The sequence below is a fragment of the Sander vitreus genome, chromosome 14, assembly GCF_031162955.1.
Source record: "Sander vitreus isolate 19-12246 chromosome 14, sanVit1, whole genome shotgun sequence".
Lineage (NCBI taxonomy): Eukaryota > Metazoa > Chordata > Actinopteri > Perciformes > Percidae > Sander > Sander vitreus.
The window spans coordinates 13946041-13963630 of NC_135868.1; the positions used below are offsets into that span (position 1 = coordinate 13946041).

General features: G+C 41.6%; 1 protein-coding gene across 1 annotated transcript in view; it reads left to right on the forward strand.

Moving 5' to 3' along the window:
* The window catches only part of tshz1 (teashirt zinc finger homeobox 1), a 31223-nt gene extending 14259 nt beyond the window's left edge, over positions 1–16964 (forward strand). The window contains exon 3 of the mRNA XM_078268118.1: positions 12361–16964. Coding sequence (XP_078124244.1) covers positions 12361–15707 — 3347 coding nt within the window. The 3' untranslated portion in view covers positions 15708–16964. The remainder of the gene's footprint in view (positions 1–12360) is intronic.
* The last annotated feature ends 626 nt before the right edge of the window (positions 16965–17590 follow it).

A 17590-nucleotide genomic window follows, 5' to 3' on the forward strand; every position in this document is an offset into this window, starting at 1 on the left:
AATTCTGAAAAAAAAGTTGAAAAATTGCTATCACATCTTACTTAAGCCCCAATGTGATGTCATCAAATTGCCTGTTTTGTCAGAATAACAGCCCGAAACCCAAATATAGTTTGCTCTCACAAAAGATTAAGACAAGTTACAAATCCTCACAATGAAGAAGCAGGAACTTGGAAATGTTTGGCATTTTTTCTTCAAAACAATTAATATTACATTTGAGAGGCTTGATACACCATAATGCATTTTTTTATTCCATACATATGTAAAACATTAATTAAAACGGCATAAACATTAGTATCCATCAGGAAAACGTTCAGATGAATTCACTTTCACTTCAATCATATATTAACACAGCAGAAGTATACAAATTCATAAGTTAAAGTTTAGGTTACATGTTAGTATGATTTCCATCCTTCTTCTACCCAACAAGAGAAAGAAACGTGTGCAACTTTGAACTTGCTTGAGGGCTCTCTGGCATCCTTCTGAAAAAACCCCAGCTCTGGACTTTGCTCTAATCTAAAAAACTTGTCATAATAACATATCAGTGTGAGAAGCAGGAGGTACATTGTAGGCCTGGAAAGGTTGGATCGACTTTAAAATGACAACAACGTAATTAACAACCACGTTGATTTATCAGCTTACTTTATTTCACAAGAAGAACTGGACAATATCCGTTATGTAAATACGTTTGTGTGCACAGGGTGAAGCTTTTGTCAGGAGGGAGACTGTGCATGTCAGGATTGGTTAATTAAACTTGGTCAAACTGAAAAAGATCAAGGAGCAGAATGGCTTGCGCTGATTAACATCAAGTTTATCAAGTTCAGTCAATTATCTCGTTACTTTCTCTCCTCCAGTAACTTCACCACGGTATATAACAGCCAGAGAGAGGAAAACATTAATTAGTTTTCAAACAAACGTTGTGCATCGATGCCAAATTGTATGATTGATAAAAAAGATAAAATCACTACATATCTAAGAATTGCTTTTTTTCTCACCCGTTTTATAGCAATCTGCATTAAATACAAAAAGGATTGTGTTCGCTGCAAGTGACAAAGTATTCTGTAAGACCGCATTATTGTCCATCCAGGACACTTGTAGACAAAGATGTCTACTTTTGGAGAAAACCCTGGTTGTTGGAGAAATCTCAAAACTTATCATCCTATTTCCAAAAAGACAACATATTACATTGTGCCGTGAGATTCACTTATAAAAGTTCAGAACACCTAAGAGCTTAAAAAGTTGTGCTAAGCCGTTAAAAGTGCTCTCCTTGGGACAGGAAATTAACACACACGACTGGACAGGCCTGTCGGAATAGAAGTTGGTTGAAAAAAGACGTTTTTGCATATTCATAGGAAGTCTTAAAACTATTTTAAAACTACAGTCAGACATTTTTAGCCTCGCAGTGCCAGACAGTGGAGCTACTGTGGAAGCAGTGCTGATGGCACAATCCTGAGCGGGTGAAAATGTGCACCCCTCCTTTTGATATTTGGGATCTATTATGTATAGAGGAGCTGAGTGTCTACATGACTGGGGCCAGAGAGCTAGAAAGGACTGAGTGAGGCACTATTTTGTGTGTGTGTGTGTGTGTGTGTGTGTGTGTGTGTGTGTGTGTGTGTGTGTGTGTGTGTGTGTGTGTGTGTGTGTGAGAAAGGGGTGAAAAAAAGGAGAAAAAAGAGTGACAGCAGACAAAAAAGAACCAGGGAAGAAAGAGGGGGGCAAGGGAGAGAGGGAGGTAGGGATGAGGGAGTGGAAAAAGAGGAGGCAAAGCAACAGAGGAGTGAAAGAGAAATGACTTGAGGGGTTGAGGGATGGAGAGAGAGGTGAATAAAGCGAGAGAGAAAAGTATCAAGGCAATGGAGAAGAAAAAAAGAGAGCGAGATAGTGAAAGCAGTTGGATAGTGGAGGAGAGAGAAAGAGAGGGGGAGGATGTCACCCATGGCTGCCACTCATCACTCACAGCTTAATGATGCTGTTTTTTTTCCTTCTCCCGCTTCTTTTCTGTGGGAGAGGAGGGGGGAGGGAGCTCTGCCCAATCAAACAGGGTCATACAGAGTTCATAACCTCCAGGTGGGACTGTCCTCCACCAGGGAAATGTGTAGCTGTAAGGATCGTCTGAACCCATGGAGATAGTTTAGTGACGTCGTTTTGAGAAATTCTTACCAACAAATCTGGTGAGGTTTGGAATAGTTTTAGGATTAAGGGTTATAAAGTTGTGGCGAAGGTTTTTGTCTAACACTTCTGTAAACATGGTTAAGGTTTAGTTTTCTCTGCCTGTCAGCCTCTTTATGTTGGTTAAGGTGCAAATGCCTTGTCCAAAATTTGTGTTCCATGTGTTTACATATGTGTATGTTGAAGCATGTGTGTTTACGTGTGTGTGTGTACGCACATTTGTTTTCAAGAAAACCACTCCGGCTGTCTGTTGCTTCCTTCTGGGATTGGCTTGATTCCTATTTGTGTGTGTGTGTGTGTGTGTGTGTGTGTGTGTGTTGTGTGCGTGCGCTCAGCTTCACTTGTCCTCTCACTCCTTACGGATTCTGGGAAGCATCAGCCGTTTAAAACTCAAACGGCAGGATTTTATCCCTTGCTCTCCTCCTCGCACCAAATTTGGGGAACAGCTGGGGCGGCCACGGCGATGATTTGTCTCCCTCTGCCCGTCTGCCTGACAGGTTGAGAGAGACACACATACACACACAGAGACACAGGCACATGTACACAGACACTCACTAATAGGCACATACACACAATTAAACATGCACTGTGTATCACAGACAGACAGGCACAAACACACAGACACATACCCCTTATAAGAGGCCATGTTCTCAGGATGCTGCCAAAACACTCTGATTTCCTTTAGCCTGGGCGGCCATACATCAGCTCGGGGCCTCCCAGCCCGGATGGCAGGGGCTGACAGAATGACATGTGTCATTTATCAAACGAGGGGCGCCAGGCCTCAGGAAAAGAACAGACCGCTGCGTGACAAAGCCCCCCGAGAGCTCTCCTCCACTCGCAACGAGGGGAGTGTGTCATGGGATAGACACTGACAAATCTGCGGAGATAGAACACACATGGATACACGCTGACACCAACACACAAGCAGAGGAAACACACACTGAGAGGCACTTCCAGCACAGATACAAACCCAGTGATCACACTTTATATCCAAGCTACATTGTGGCTTTAAAAGCAGTTTTTTTGCTTTTGTTTAAAGAAAGAAAAGTGTTGTTAAACACTCAACTAAAAAAATATATTTTCTGAATTTTAACGTGCTGGCACTGGACCTACAAACACACATTCCCACACATACACCCACATATATGTTTCCCTTGCAGGCAGAGAAGCTGCATGCCAAAGCTTCTCGTGTTGCCAGCAGCAGGCCTGTCTGTGTGCCCGTCCTTCTTAATGAACGGTCACTGGCTGCCGAAAGGAACTCTCTTAGTTGGTAACACTGCTCCATCTCTTTCCTTTTATATCCATGCCACCAACTACTCACAATATCCCTCTTTTCTTCTTCATTATGTCTCCCTCCTCTTTATTTCTTCCCTTCCCTCTACTCTCTCTCTGTCGTGATCCCCCTCCACCCTCGTTTACTCTTTCCATAGCCTGTTCATTTGTCTTCATAAGCCTAATTTATTTTCTCTGTCAAATGCAAGCTGACAGCCATCAGTCTTTCACCCACACACACTGACACGCACACACACCTGACCCCCTGACATGCAGACAAATACACTAACGTACGCACAAATGCACATAGCTGTTTTCTCGCTTTTTTATTCATTTACTCTGTCTCTATTACACACAGCCACAACCAATATTACCTCACACTGCTCTGAGGTCAGCTCTGCAGTCATACACCCTCTGTTTTACCCCTGTCCTCCACCCCCTCCAACCCCCAAAACCCTCCCATTAACATTACTGAAGATGGATGTGTCTTCATAGCCGAGATTGATTGCGGATATTGTGTGTGTGTGTGTGTGTGTGTGTGTGTGTGTGTGTGTGTGCGTGCGTGTGCGTGCGTGCATGTTAGAGGGCACTTTGGGCGGCAGCTTGGAGCTGAAATGTGAAGGAGGCAGGCTTTTCTCTCGTTTCCAGAACCTTCCAGCCGTTCGTTGTCTGTCCGCAGTCTGATATTGTGCTCTGTTGAAGGATTGCTTCCTCTCTTCCTGCCTCTTTCTCTGACTGTGAAGCTGTTCATAGCCATTGTACACACACACACACACACACACACACACACACACACAGGCATGCATAGTCGCACACAGACACAGGCTAAAATGGCTACTGATAGTAGTCCACTTTGAGAGCCCAGTACATAATTTACTGACTTTCTCCAGGGACCGTTTTTCAGCCCCTAATCCCTCCTCCCTACCATCATTTCTTCTTTTGTCACTTTATTGCCATGGTCATCAGCAAAGGGAGAAAAAAAGCTCCACACACACACACTCCAAACTGCTGTGTGGTACAGCGTATGCTTTTGTTATATCTTTTTGTTACGCCCCTATGCTATTCATCATGCTTTAAATCCTAAACTAGTGTTGAAATGAAACGGTAGAACTTTGTTTAATGGAGCGCCAGACTTCAGCACTAACTCGTCACTTGAGCGGGCAGAATGAAAAAAGAAAATGTGGCGATGCAATAAGGATAGCGTTTTTGATGGCGCACAATTACTGGAATTTCCCTGGTGACACATGCAGTTAAAAGCACTAAAATGTTTGGGGAATATTTGGTTGTCCTGACCAGCCTCCTGCCCTGAGGGTTTGTGGTTCTTATTAATTTCCCTGAAGTGACTTTATGGTTTTTAAAGTTATGATTTCTTTGTCTCTCTGAGGTCATGTTCTCACAAAGTCCTCTGCATTCTTGTGTTCAGGCTTGTAATGCATATTTAGTTTGTTTTGTTTTTGAATTTCTTACCTTGAAGTAGATATGGGTAGAGAGGAGCTGAAGCAATATATTGATCCAGAAGAAGGGGGGGACCTGCTGAATAGTTTAAGTCCTGGCCACACTAGCTTTTAAAACTGCATACTTTTGTATATTTATTGTGTCAACTTCAACTTGTGAACTTTGTATGTGAATTTGCACTGTTGAAAAATATCAAATCGTACTGACCTTTGGGAGTCCAAAATGGAGGAAGATAACGTAGCTTATGTTGTTGCACTATCCACTTATAATTACCCTCCTGTTTCAGAGTAAAAACTCCTCCACAAAAGAGGAATGGTTTATAGACAGTTATGAGGCAATGGTACAAACCCTTTTTGTTTTGAATGAACTGTGTGAACTTATTGTTCTGTTGGCAACGGAGCTAATAAACTTGCTAGCAGAAAGTTAGCGACTGAGCTAATGAGCTTGCTAGCTGATAGTTAGCATGCTTGCTATCTCAGTGAGCTGTTTGACTAGGCTACTCTTTTTTGAATGCAATTATGTTAAATCTTGAAAACTAAATGTCAGGGGGAGCAAACAACCCATTGTAAAGAGTAGAAAGAAGCCCTGAGAGCTCACGAAGAGTAGGAAGAGGAACGACCAAAAAAGTCATAAAAAACATATCCAGGCACTCAAGGTTGGTTACAAAAAATAAAAGGCCTTTAATTTATTTGGCATTTGGCAATTAAGACATTGAAAAGTACACCAACACAAATCGGCTTGAGTCTTCCTCAAGGTGTGAGCTGAGAGCTATTGTGACGACTAGCGCTAGTGTGTTTCCATCTACCTAGCTTGTAAGTTGTTAGCTCTCCAGCTACAGTCACCAACTAACTCTTCAAGTGTTTAGCTAGTCACCAGCCAAATATTTTGCAAAGATGCATGGATGAATTTCACTGTGCCATTTTCTGGTGTGAGTGGGTCTTTAGAGTAAAGGATCAGACTTGGGGAACTGTGTGTATGTATTTTTTTTTCTCTCTGTCTCTTTTGCTTCTCTTTGCTTTGTTCCTCAGCAGTGTACAAAGTGGATGGACTCTGTGAATTGAGGGGAGGTCTGACAGCGTGGAGAAGGTTGATTGATGGCTTATTGTACAACCGGACTTGGCTAGACTGAACTGGTTAGGTTGTGACCCTGTTTTGGCCCTGTGCCCTCTCATTTTCTACTTTTTTTACTCTCTCCTTTTCCCTGTATCTCACTGTCTACCTCTGTCACTGTCTGACACTCAACCACACATACAGTGCATAAATATGCACCTATGTTCAGACGGTAAACACACTTCCTCTTTGTGCTTCTTCTCCCCCCCCTCTTTCGTGCACTAAACTCATCATTGTTGCCATCATTCATTCTTCGCTGTTTCCTTTCTTCCTTCCTCTGCCCACTTTGTTTTCTTTGTCCCTGCTCCTTCAGGACAGGTTTTGTCCCATGAGTCATTTTATCAGGTTTCATTTTACAGCCCCTATTCAGTCTAAAACACTGGCCTCTCTCAAGAAAAGCTCATAACGACCCTAATAGCACCAGACACACTAGTTTAAATTGTGGTTTGGCCTGTTTTTCTGTTTTTTCTTACAATGGTTTTCTGCTTCTATTCTCCACACAACCATAGTGATTTATGGTAATTATCCATCTTTAGGGTCATCCATCAACTGGTTGTTGCTAGGCGATGGGAGCAGCTGTTGTTTAGTCGGGGGAAGCTCCACTGTCAGGGGGAATGCAGGTGAATTCAAAAGACGGCATCTATGAAGAAATGATGAAACTGTGTTATTTTGTTAGCTTGTTAGTTTGTGATTCATTCTCTTCTGATTTAAACAGAACACCTTTCTGTCATGTAACGGCCACCCCTGATTGAACCAAAATAGAACAACTTAAATAACCTAAATGGTTAAAGATGTGTGTAGTCCCCCAAAGTGCAAAACTATAACATTACAACAATACAGATATTTAAATCTGAATTTATGAACTTATGGATGGTAAAGAAAGTGACAATATTTTCTTTAACAATATCAAACAAATGGAATCTGTCTAATGCAGCCTACATTGAATCAGTGCTTGGCATTGGTTGTGTAATTCTCACTCAAATCATCTTTAATTAGCATTAGTAATGCTTTATCTGTACTTTGCCTGAAAACAAACCAGATGGTTTGAAATATGTGTGCAACACCAAAGCAGTGTTCAATTGTTGGGTGTGGGGGGTTTTGGCTGAAAAGCAGGGAGGGCTGGAATCTGCCGTGCCAATGATCTAATGGCTGTTGTTTCATCTCAGAGCAAGCAGGCACTGACAGTTCAGGGAAAAAGGTGATTTATAGACCACAGTCACTGTCATGGCGTGTTGAAACTGGCTCACTGGAGATCTGAACAAACAAGGGCAGAAAGAAAGAGAAAAAAGAAGTGGAGAAATGTGCAGAGCAATTAAAGAAAGAACTGGAAATCCTTTTCTTCAGAAGAAAATGGCTGCAGTTCTCCAGATTTGTTGATTTCTTTCATCACTGATCTATTCTTTGAGCAGCCATCATTTGGTCTTTCTCAGTCACACACATCCTACTAGTAGGGGCCATAATGAAGTTGAGCCAGAGGTAACATGCATGCATGTCTATGTGGTCCATTTAAAAAGGCTATTAGCATAATATGAGTTCAAGTAATTGCAAATTACTTGGAAACATATGTGAAAGCCCTCAGGACAGTCAAAAGTTTAGGAAAAGGTAATTTATCTTAATTTATCTTCTATAAATGCTAACTCTGTAGTAACGGAGAAGAAGAAAAGTCCAATTTAAAATGTTGTTTGCACATGTAGCTACCAGCATGAAGAGCAGACTGTGCTGGCTGTTTTGTTTTCCCCAACTGGAAGAGTCATAGAAGCTGATAAGGTGGATTTGTATGACACACAAGCTATTAGAAGCCCCGGAGCTATTGTGCCATATGGTGGACTATTTTATGTGGGTTAGGGGAGGAGGGCAGTTAGGTAGGTTTTTACATGTCTGGTCAAGTAAGCTGTGGGTTAAATTATTGCTAATACATGGTATCCGTGGAAACCCTTATCTATATACTGTAGCTTTGTACTGAGTTGGGAGGCGGTGGCAATATTAAACACTCACTTGAATTTAGCCCTGCAAAGTTGCTTTCCTCAACAGACAGCAACAAACTGAAATCCAGTTACTAGAAAGACAAAAAGAAAACCTTGGTTGATACGATTTACAATTTAACTAACTTTCCAATAATTTGGATGACATGAAAATCTCAAATTATTGATTATTTATTGATATATGATGGCAGAAATCTGATGTCTCTGAGCAGAATTGTATGAAAAGCTCTATTAGTTTGGTAGTTGACTGTTGGGTCTGTGCCAGTTTGCTTTAGTGTGTGTCGTCCACAGAGTAGTCCAAAGAGAGTGTCAGGTCCTATGAAACCACAGCCACGACTATCCCAGAGACAGAAAAAAGAGCAAGAATGAATAGGACGGGGGAGAGCAGAGAGAGAGAGACAGAGATTGCCTGACATACTAACTATTACCATAATTGGCTTTTCTACATGATAGGACAGAGGAAATAATAATGTCATTTTATTTACAGCCTTCTCTCGGCTGAAACACACACACACTCATGCACGCCGTACAGGTCAATGACACACACTGATCAGGCCTGTCCAAAGCCATCAGAGTTGAGTGGCAGGGAATGGAGGGGCCGGTGACAAAGCGAAACGGGAGAGAGAAATAAGACTGCTTCGCCAGAGCTCCCATTTTGAAGGGCCACTAAACGGTATGAGGGAGCCTCGCCTGCTGCCCCGCTCCGAATGCAGCGCTCAGCCACGTAGGGTAAATCAGCAGGGTGAAAGCTGGCGGAATTGGACATTAGCACTGCAAATGAGAGCCAGGATTGCCCTCTTCTCCGAGACAACATGAATAAATGAAGAAGGTTTAGAGCTGTGTGTGTGTGTGTGTGTGTGTGTGTGTCTGTGTGTGTCTGTGTGTGTGTGTGTGTGTGTGTGTGTGTGCGCGTGCGTGCGTGTGTGCGTGCGTGTGTGTGTGTGCGAGAAAGAGATAAGGGGTAAAAAAACAAAATGTGATTGTGCCATGTCATACTCAAGTTAACTCACCTGGTCTGGTGTTTTCTCTTAGAACTTCTTAGTATGTCTGACACCAAGTGTTGCTGGATTTGTATCTATAATAAAAACATATTTTAATATGTTGTGCTATTGGGCATTCAAAGTCATAATTAATGTAACTTTAAATTGAAAATGAATTCACAATTGTCTGTTATAATATTTCTTCCCACTGTTTGGCACAGTTGTAATGATTGTGTGTCCAGGCTAAGTTAGGGCTGGGCTTTGTTTGACATTTTAGATACTAGTCTTGATGAAATACCTTGAGTTGCTAAATATCTTAACAAAAGCAGCCATACACATACTTTACTTAAATACAGTTCGGTTTCAAATTGGCAAAATGATGATTTAAATCAGTAAATATCCAATTCGAGAATTATAAAAGATTTAATTAGAGAATTAAACAAGATTTGCCCAGACATCCAATGCCAACATTTGGTTCTTGGTGTTTGGTATTTGGTGCTATGGACACATTTCAGTTGGTAAGAACAAGTATTGAGGTTTGATATCAAGGCCTACACGTGTACATGTTTGCATGATCATTGCATGTGTGGTACATGAGTTTTGGTAGCAAGGAAATTGTTTTCTTAACTGTGTTCTCCGCTCAGTCACATTTTATGGTGTGTGTGTGTGTGTGTGTGTGTGTGTGTGTGTGTGTGTGTGAGAGAGAGAGAGAGAGAGAGAGAGAGAGAGGGAGAGAGAGAGAGAGAGAGACCGGGGGGATGTCCTACTGTGGTGTCACCTGTCTCCAGCAGGAAATCCTGGACTCTGGGCACAATAGTGACAGGCTCCTCTCCAGACGCAGATGGCTTCGCTTTCCCCCCCCCCCCAGCCACATTGCATCCCTGCATGCACCTGACACACCGTGACACTTGACACACACAAGTGATCAGCCACACCTATCCTACACACACTTACAAGCGCGCGCACACAGCAGAAATTTCACTTCTTTCTCTCTCCTGATATTTCGTACATAGTTTGTTGGATGTTGTTTAACTTGTTTCCCTGTCATGTGAAATATGTGCACACACCACACACATAACATACACCTCTTGTTCGCTGGCCTAAACAGCGAACACCTCTTTTCTTCTCTCTTTTCAAAACTTCCCCTCTTTTCCCTATCCTCCCTGACAGCACAAAGTGGGCTTACGTTTTTGACTGACAACCACAACAGACACCTTCCCCTACCCCCCGTTTTAATCCTATCCCTCTCTCCCTCCCTCCCTCTGTCTCCTCTTCCTCTTTTGTTCTGTGTGACGCTCGAAAGCCGTCATGTCAGCATCTTTTCCATCTCTGATTGCCTTATTAGCCGGCGGTGGCACCCGCAGCTTTTCTGACACAGATGGTGAAGAAGAAGCTTGAGCAGGGGGGTGAAAAAAATGGCTGACTTGTGTTTGTTGTTGTTACTTTCCCCTCCCACCTCTTCTTGAGCTTGTTTGCGTGGACACTGACACCTTGGGCTGACACTGACACACTCCTGACACTGATGCCTGTCAAGGCAACATACGGAGGATGGCAGGGAAAGACTAAAATTTTGTGTCAGTGTTTCCGTGTGTGAATGTGTATATGTGTGTTTGTACTGCTGTCAGGCTTCTCTCACTTTGTCAGCCAAGCTGCTTTGTCTTTAACTACTTTCACCACATTGACTTTGAATAGGTTCAGGTTGGCATTTATTTCAAAACAGTGGGCTGCATCTTCATGGGAGGACTTAGACAGGTTGAAAGAAAGCTGTGCAGCTGCATTATAGCAAAAGATTAAAATCTTCTAATTTAGTGACTAACTCAAGTAAAAGATTTCCGTGTAGCCTGTGTATAATTACAAGCTTACAGTTAGAGCAAAACTGGCACAGGAGTAGTTTAATTAAGAAGAGGAAGGTTGTACATTTGAGCATGTACATTCTCTCTCTCACACACACACACACACACACACACACACACACACACTTACATATGAGGCTGAGAGTTGCAGCTGTTGGACCTCAAGCTTTTCCCAGGCAGCAGTAACTGGCACCTCACAAACATCAGGTATTACGTCCATTCCGATTATGGGATAGAGAGCTACATGCTGTTTTGAAGCTGACAGCACATCTGCCTCCTCACTGGAGACTGATTCTGGCACCTCAGACAAGCATCTTACGAGGAATGGATTGGGGGAGCTGCCTTAGCATATTTAACCCTCTATTTGACCCTCTCCCTGCCTCTCTGTAATCTGGTTCTTCTATTGTAGAGAATTATTCCTTTTAATTTATAATTTTTTTGATATTGGTCATCTTGAGTTTAAAATTAATTGTAATGCAGATTTTATCATTTTCTAAACAAGTTATTTGTAAAAATCATCAACAGTTACAGAGAGTGGGCAGCCATTTTCCATTGATACTCTAAATCGCTCTCTTTTTTCTTTTAAAATGGCACACTTGAAGCTGTGGGTACTCTGGGAGCATAGGCAGTAACAACACGGCTTGTCATGTCCACTGGCCGTTTCCTAGCATCACGCTGTGAGGACTTCCACAGCCGATGCCAAGTTGACTCCAGCCAACCATGGCTTGGCAAGGCTGATGCAGCTGGCATTTTCCTCCACTATCTCTTACTTGTGAATCCATAGTATGTGCGGCATGTTGGAAGAATAGAGCAAATCAATGTCAGGAAAAGATCTATGTTGGTTATACAGCAGCAAAATAGACAATGAAATACTCTGAGTGTATGGCTGTATGTAGACTGCTCTGGCATTTCCATTTGCTGATAAGGGAAAACATTTTATATTTGATGAATATACTGAAATGTTTGCACCTATGCAGTAAATTCATCTTATTAATACATTTTTAACACTCCGTATATGTTGTGAACGAAACATCAAAGTGAGTCTTTAACAGCGCAAAGTGAGGCATGTTTTCCTCTTTCCTGTTATTTTCTTTTTCAATTGTGAAGAGACAAAAATATCTTCATTTCTATTGGGATCTAACAGATCTCACCACATGATTAATAAGTATCAGCTTCACTGAGGATTTGTTCTCTATATAATTTTAAATTTTGCTTGTTTTTAGTTTTTAAACTAAGCGGAAACATTTCTGTGTCTCATCTCTGCTCTCTACCCTTGCTGAGCTGTAGTGTTCAATAGCTTCATTAGGCAGCGCAGTGAAGAGGACTATCCATCATTGTCAAGATATGGATGTTTGCCACTTTATTATTGTAAACTTGTGTCCTCTGCTGGGACAATTGACAAAAATCTCTTTAGGATTATTGCACATACCACCTTCATACAGTATGAGGGATAGATGCATAATTAATGTAATTCTAATGTATAAAAAAATATATTTATAAACAATATCTAATGTCAATTTCCTGCTCTTTTGTGTTTTCCAGCTTATGGACCTGAAGACGAATTTAAAGCGGATAAGATTGATGAAGAGGAACATCTGCAAGATGATGGCCTTTCCCTGGATGGTCAAGATGCAGACTATCTTTTCAATGATGACGAGGATGCAGGAGATCGTTACAGTTGCCAAAACTCTCCACTCAGCAATGGCACCAACCCAGACGCTGGGTATGCCTCTCCACTCAGCACCACCAGTGATCATCTGGCCGACCTTAAGACCATGTCCTCCTTTAATGATCAGGACAAGGTCGAGGAGAAGCTAGGGGAGAGCATGGAGTCCATCAGTGGCCTCTCACTACAGGACAGTCTGGCAAAAATGAAATCTGTCTATGCAAACCTGATCTCGGATGCCTCCTGGTCCAGTATTGCTCTGGACATTTTTAAAAGTAAACAAAGTAAAAATTGCGCAGCTAGCAACGACAATGTGAGCAATCACAAAGAGAGCAATGGGTTCCTTAACAGTCACAGCCCAGGCAACATCCATCTGAAGAGCAGATGTAGTACTAGCAATGCCTCAGCCACTACTAATATTACCATCAGCAGTACCACTACCAGAGCAGTGTCAAGCAACACCAACAGTGGCACCAGTGTAAGCTCTGGAAGCACAGGAGGATTATCTTATGATTGGCACCAGGCCGCATTAGCCAAAACCCTACAGCATACCCCATACCAGCTCCTTCCTGAACCAAGCCTTTTCAGTACTGTGCAGCTTTACAGGCAAAACAATAAGCTCTATGGCCCTGTGTTTACGGGTGCCAGCAAGTTCAGGTGCAAGGACTGTAGTGGTGCATATGACACTTTGGTTGGCCTGACGGTGCACATGAACGAGACGGGCCACTACCGTGATGACAATAAAGATACTGAGGATGATCGAAGCAAGAGGTGGTCCAAGCCACGTAAGCGTTCTCTGCTTGAGATGGAAGGCAAAGAAGATGCCCAGAAAGTTCTTAAATGCATGTACTGTGGCCACTCTTTCGAATCCTTGCAAGACCTTAGTGTTCACATGATCAAAACTAAACACTATCAGAAAGTGCCTCTAAAAGAACCAATGCCAGCCCTTACCTCAAAGCTGGTACCCCCAACCAAAAAAAGAGCATTTCAAGACTTGATGTCCCCAAGCTCGCCAGAGTCTGTCTCATCTGGCATACTCCTGGGAGAGTCTCCCAAAGACCAAAAAGTGGCTAATCCTTATGTCACTCCAAACAATCGATACGGTTACCAAAATGGTGCCAGTTATACTTGGCAGTTTGAGGCACGCAAGGCACAAATTCTCAAATGCATGGAATGTGGCAGTTCACATGACACCTTGCAACAACTGACAGCCCATATGATGGTCACAGGGCACTTTCTCAAAGTAACCAATTCAGCCTCTAAAAAGGGTAAGCAGTTAGTTTTTGATCCTATCATTGAGGAGAAATTTCAGTCAATTCCTCTGCCACCGACTACAACAAGACTACCAGCACCCAATGGGAAGTCACAGCCTGACTCCCCATTGCAGCCAACTAGCCCTGAGGAGAAAAACGAAGAAACAAATGATGAAGAGGCAGAAGAGGAAAAAATGGACGTGATGGAACCAGAGAAAAAAATAAAAGAGGAGAAAGAAGATCCTCCTGAAAAAGCTGATAAACCTAGAAAGGCCAGATCTTACCAATATCTAAGAGAAGAAGACTTGGAAGAGGCGCCTAAAGGTGGCTTGGACATCCTAAAATCTTTAGAGAATACAGTTTCAAGTGCAATCAGCAAGGCCCAAACAGGCACACCAACCTGGGGTGGATACCCCAGCATTCATGCCGCCTATCAGCTCCATGGATCCTTGAAGTCTACTTTGCCGTCATGTGCACAAGTTCAACCTTTGTTCAGCAGCAACAGTTTAAAGTTACTGTCCTCTGATTTAGGCACTCTGATCCATTCACCAAATAGCCCCTCTCCACCTCCCAGTCACAAGAGCAATGTGCTGGCCATGGAGGAGCTAGTTGAGAAAGTGACAGGGAAAACTTCTGTAAAGAGTGAAAAAGAGGAAAAACCTATACAGAGTAAGTGCAGGTCTGCAAAGTCTCCATTGCCAAATCCTAAGGACAAACATGCTTCACCCAATCCAGAAAACCGCTCAAAGGCAGTGACAAATACTGCAGTAAAGGACCAGAGTCGAGGCAAAGAAGGAGAGCAGACAGAGAGTAAAGGAGAGACACCAATAAGGAGTGAAGTTGATTCACCAAAAAAGCCTGTAAGCAACAGCTGCAATAACCTGAGCATCATCACTGATCACTCACCTGAACAACCACTTGTCAACCCTCTCAGTGCTTTGCAGTCTATCATGAACAACCACTTGGGGAAAGCTACAAAAGTGGCCACCCCCTTCGTAGACCCCTTTGCAATGCTTTATAAGATCAACAGCAACTCTGCTCAGACTAAGTCAGCAGAGCCTGTGAGTCAGTACTATGATGATGATGATGATCAGCCCATGGACTTGACAAAATCCAAAAACACCAATGGAAGTACACCTAAGGGTACTTCTATACCAAACAACAATGGCAGCATAAACAACAGCAAACCAGCCTTCAAAGATTTCTCACAGTCTTCATCTCCACCACTACGGGAGAATGCTTTGATGGATATTTCAGACATGGTAAAAAATCTGACGGGCCGTTTAACACCAAAGTCTACGACCCCTTCTTCTGTCTCTGAGAAATCAGACCTCGATGGCTGTACTTTTGAGGACAGCTTGGAGGAGCTGTCTCCCATCCAAAGACGGAAGGGCCGACAGTCAAACTGGAATCCACAGCACCTACTGATTCTCCAGGCCCAGTTTGTCTCTAGTCTTAGGGAGACTCCTGAGGGAAAGTTTGTGATCAGTGACTTGGGACCCCAGGAACGAGTCCACATCTGTAAATTCACTGGTCTGTCCATGACTACTATCTCACATTGGCTGGCCAATGTTAAATACCAGTTAAAGCGGACAGGTGGCACAAAGTTCCTAAAAAATATTGACTCTGACCAACCTCTGTTTTTGTGCAATGACTGTGCTTCCCAGTTCAGGACTCCTTCCTCGTACATTCACCATTTGGAGTCCCACCTTGGGTTTACCCTGAAGGACCTCTCAAAGCTTTCCATAGATTTAATAGAGCAGCAAGCAGTCAACAGAATAGAGGACAAGACTTTCAGTTCCTCTGAACTTACAGAAGAAGACACTGGCTCAATATATCAGTGCAAACTGTGCAATCGGACATTTGCGAGCAAACATGCAATCAAATTGCACCTTTGCAAAACACATGGAAAGTCGCCAGAGGACCATCTTATCTTTGTGAAAAAGTTGGAAAGGTTTGACAAACAATGAAGCTAAAGCTGATAGCATGACAGATTACTGTTGCACTATAACTCTAAGCTACATTCATAGCTACAGTCATAACAGATAGTGCCACAACTGTATTGAACATTGTTACAACAGATATTGTAATGAAAACATGGTAGCTTTAATACCACATTCTGTAATTATTCAGTTATCCATAAATGGCAGGACCTTGCACTGCAGAGGCTCAAAGCTACATTGTATTGAGTTGAATGTTTGGTGACAAAAACGTACCAAATTGGTGCAGCAGCCATGGCACTATATAGTCACTGACTGATTATTGCTTTCCTAATGCATTGCATCTTATCTGAGCCTTTGGGAAAAGTCCATCTGTTGTTTTAAAACTGGACCACGCTCTTATTTTAATCACTCATTTTGAATGATTTTTTCAAGATGAATATATTTCAACACAACTTGCATATTATTTATGAGACAGTTTGTGCATGTTTTTTTATGTAAAACTGAGCATATTATGTCTAATGAAATTTCAACCAGGAAGATAAAACTGATATCCCTGTTTAACAAATTGCAGGAATAGCCATTTATATGAAGGTATATGGTTGTAAAAGTAGCCATGTGAAAGAAAATATTAAGATGACATCAGCACTATAAGGAAGTGTAAACTGATGAAGAAATATGTGGGTAAAAATGACAACACGTCACCCTTTTGAGTTTTAATTCCCTTGATTAATATGGCAATTTGGGGGAATAACTATAATGTTGTTTTGTATTTGCCATTAAATCACAAAAAGTCTTACAAAATGTTTAGAATATTTGTTTCTCTAGTAAAATATAATTTCCTGGTTGTTTCAACATGTACAGTATTTCCGTTAGTAGGCTACCAATTTTATTATTGTGAAGACAGTTGTAAAATAATGAAGTTTAAAAGTTATTGTATGAATAATCAGCAAGTATGTATACATGTATGTCAGCATATCTTGCTCTTTACAGTTCAACATTATTTGTACTGTGTGCATTTTTATAATGTTATTTTCTAGACAAATATGTATAAAACTACAGAATATTGTCGGACCACAATGTCATTTTTCAGTGAAAAGTAGGTCCTTCAATGTGGTTTACATAAAATGACACAATTTTACTGGCATCTGCTCTGATGCATGGTCCTGTACATACATAACATTGAAAAAATAAATTCTCACCGAATGATAGATTTCCAGGTTTTATCATCAACCCAATTATTCAGAATGGCATTCTGCTATCCTCAGTTGTAAAATAAACTCCATGTCCTGGATTAAATTGTTGTGTTGTTTGAGTGATTTTGAGATATTGTGAAATCTAGACAGACCTAAAACACAATATCATACTGCAAACTCTTGCCAATATTTGTTGTCCTCCTTTTAAATGCTTATTTTTAGGTGCTATGAATGGTTTTCTAAAGAAGACTTTTTTAGAAGACTTAACAGACAGTATTTATCTGCTGCATTTATATATTTTAGGACAAACTATATGACTATCTAAAGTAAATTCTGTGAAACAAGTTTATTAGTTATAAGTTGTGAATTGTTGCTTTATGCTCCACATCAAAATTATCATCTACTTGTATTTTATATAGGAACAGGGGCTTAACCCACCTGGCAGTCAACAAATTGCATCCTGACCCAGGTATAACAGTTATAGAGGTTGGCACAACACAAAATTGGGGAAATACCTAATAAATAAATATATATATATATATATATATACTAAAATATGGATGTGTGGAGCTTCTTAGATTTGTGAAACTAAGCTCTGATTTGATTTGATGCCAGCTGCTGAGTAGTCAGACTCAGAAGGAAATTAATCCTGCTGCAAGCATCCCATTTAAGTGTTCACCATACTACAAGGTAGAGTGTGATCCTATTCCAGATTGC